Below are 1,903 nucleotides of genomic sequence, written 5' to 3' on the forward strand. Positions count from 1 at the left end.
GCTTACATGATTCGTACGACAGGTTGGGACCACTTGAAAATGTTGTTCCTACCTCTGAAAAAATTCTAAATGCGAGAAATGTGCGAAGTTCTCTTAAATCTCTCGTCCAAGTGATTACAGAACTAATTTGGATGTACGAGTGGTTCCCATTGTGTTTTGTCCAATATTTGTTTTCTGATAAAAAATAAGCGTCAGTTGGCATCATTATGCTGTGCAGTTAATGTGAGGGTGAAGGATCGCTGTCAGACGATCTCTCATTGGACTGTGTGTCTCCCGACAGTCTATTGACATTTCCCTGTGTTCAACAGCGCCCCTTTACCTGAGATGGCCCAGATTAATGCAGACAAGGTGAGAGAGTCTTGTGTCGCACTTTGTCGATGTGTGTGTGTGTGTGTGTGTGTGTGTGTGTGTGTGTGTGCGCATGCACAAGTGTGTGAGTATGCAAATGTCACATGTAATATGCCTCTTGTGCTCATTCTGTGACTTTTATGATTTCTTTTAACACAGGTGTTAATATACAACCCCACGTTCTTAAAGTATGTCTATGATGTCTGGCTTGAATGCCATGGGAAATATCCCTCCACCGGCTTCTTAACCTTGATGTTCGCCATCCACATATGTGATGAGGTAAGTGCATATTGCACATTTTAACAAACTATATAATAAACAAACTGGCTTTATCCAATTTACCCAAGAAAAAAGTGCAGTGCAGTGTGCGTTTGAGCTGGCATATACTGCCATCTAGTGTTGGTAAGATGCCCTGATACGTTTTTGGACTATATGCCTGATCACTTCTATATTACATTACATTAATGGCATTTGGCAGACGCTCTTATCCAGAGCGACGTACAACAAAGTGCATACCCATAACCAGGGATAAGTGCGCTGAAAGACCCTAGAGGGAAGTACAATTTCAACAGCTATATCAATCACTTATACATCTTTTTTATATCTTGTTAGGACCACAGATATATATATATTTTTCTTCTCCAAAACTATCAAATCTATGTGATCTCAGTGATCATTTTATTAGGTAGACCTGAACACCAGCTTGTTAATAAAACTCAATGCATAAAAGCATGCAGACGTGGTCAAAAGGTTCAAATGTAATTTTTGACCGTGGAATGATTGTTGGTGCCAGACAGGGTGGTTTCAGTATCTCAGAAACGGCTGATCTCCTGGGAGTTTCACATACACAGCAGTCTCTGGAGTTTGCTGCAAAAAACGAAATCCAGTGAGCCGCAGTTCTGAAGAGCATCTCTGAACATACAATGCGTCAAACCTCTGAGTGGATTGGCTACTGCACCAGGAGACTTAATAAGTCGAACAAATAGGTCTAATTAGTACCTAATAAAGTGTTCACTGAGTGCATGTGTATACAGTAGTAATTATATTGTTGATGGTAATACAGTTACTACCAACAACTGGACTTTATGAAATCTACTCAGTTTAACATCAAACTGTCCATCTATTCCTCTTGGTCTCAGGTGAATGTTTTTGGATTTGGGGCAGCCAAGGACGGAACCTGGCAGCATTACTGGGAGAAAAACAAATTTACACGTACAAAGCCAACCGGAGTGCATGCTGGAGACTATGAGTCCATTGTCATGAAGCTGCTGGCCTGTAAAAGAAAAATCAAGTTGTTCGAAGGGAGATGAGGGTAACCATTGGCCTGTATAACAGTGTAACCATGGTGATTAACTGAGGCCTATGTCTCTGTGTATGAAGTGCCTTCCTAATTCCTAATGTGTAATGTTTGGGATTTGGGGATGGGGGTTATGTGCATTTTAAACTTCATCTCACATTTATAAATTGAATGATTGTTTTTTTATTTCATGCATAAAAATGTATTTTATTTTTTTGAATACGAAGAACCGCTCATTAAATCTTTATGTAGAGCAGA

At 39.9% G+C, this 1,903-nt stretch overlaps 1 protein-coding gene across 1 annotated transcript in view; it reads left to right on the forward strand.

The window, feature by feature from the left end:
- The window catches only part of LOC133136599 (CMP-N-acetylneuraminate-beta-galactosamide-alpha-2,3-sialyltransferase 1-like), a 6,740-nt gene extending 4,837 nt beyond the window's left edge, over nt 1-1,903 (forward strand). Inside the window, exons 4-6 of the mRNA XM_061254235.1 lie at nt 309-348; nt 508-627; nt 1,488-1,903. Of these exons, the coding sequence (XP_061110219.1) occupies nt 309-348; nt 508-627; nt 1,488-1,658 (331 nt within the window). The 3' untranslated portion in view covers nt 1,659-1,903. The remainder of the gene's footprint in view (nt 1-308; nt 349-507; nt 628-1,487) is intronic.

Source organism: Conger conger, chromosome 9 (genome assembly GCF_963514075.1).
Source record: "Conger conger chromosome 9, fConCon1.1, whole genome shotgun sequence".
NCBI classification, from domain to species: Eukaryota; Metazoa; Chordata; class Actinopteri; order Anguilliformes; family Congridae; genus Conger; species Conger conger.